Below are 646 nucleotides of genomic sequence, written 5' to 3'. Positions count from 1 at the left end.
TCTGCGGCACTTGTTTGAGTATTACATCACCACACATCTGCTCAACAGGACCTACCACCAGTGAGTAGCAGAACAATGGTGGGAGACCTGACTGGAATGCCACTATTTTTCGGCTCAGCCATCTATGCATTTGAAGGAATCGGCGTGGTGAGTCATTTTTTATTTTGTCGACAACAATTTTTTTGTATGAAAACAACATTTCTTGAATTTTATCTGCTTTTTAAGGCACGATCTTTATTTAGTCGAGAGTTTCGCGTTGTCGATTTTTAGATCTCGTATCTTCCGGTCTTTGCCGCAGGTCCTGCCGCTGGAGAACAAGATGAAGTCGCCGGAGGACTTTGCTGGACTGACAGGCGTGCTGAACACGAGCATGACGCTCGTCGCTGCCATGTACATCATGGTCGGCTTCTACGGCTACCTCAAGTACGGCGACGACGTGCTTGGCAGCATCACGCTCAACCTTCCCCACGAGCCGTGAGTGTCGCGCTAACGAGCGCCTCGCCATCGTTCCGGCACGCGGCCGCGAGGGGCAGGTACCGGGGCAGGCAGCGCGAGAGGCGGGTACCGGGGCTGGCAGCGCGAGGTGTGTGTCCCGGGGCGGGCAGCACAAGGTGCGGGTCCCGGGGCGGGCAGCACGAGGGGTGGG

General features: G+C 55.7%; 1 protein-coding gene across 1 annotated transcript; it reads left to right on the top strand.

Annotated features, from left to right (window-relative positions):
• The first annotated feature begins 41 nt into the window (after positions 1 to 41).
• LOC106820521 (proton-coupled amino acid transporter 2-like) lies at positions 42 to 493 on the top strand. The gene is made up of 2 exons (XM_014825031.1): positions 42 to 147; positions 299 to 493. The coding sequence occupies exons 1-2, from the start codon at positions 76 to 78 to the stop codon at positions 476 to 478; spliced, it is 252 nt and encodes an 83-aa protein (XP_014680517.1). The 5' UTR covers positions 42 to 75; the 3' UTR covers positions 479 to 493.
• Positions 494 to 646: the final 153 nt, after the last annotated feature.

Source organism: Priapulus caudatus, unplaced genomic scaffold, assembly GCF_000485595.1.
Source record: "Priapulus caudatus unplaced genomic scaffold, Priapulus_caudatus-5.0.1 Scaffold17838, whole genome shotgun sequence".
Lineage (NCBI taxonomy): Eukaryota > Metazoa > Priapulida > Priapulimorpha > Priapulimorphida > Priapulidae > Priapulus > Priapulus caudatus.
Note: the sequence above shows the minus strand (reverse complement) of the source record. Positions and strands in the feature narration are given on the sequence as shown.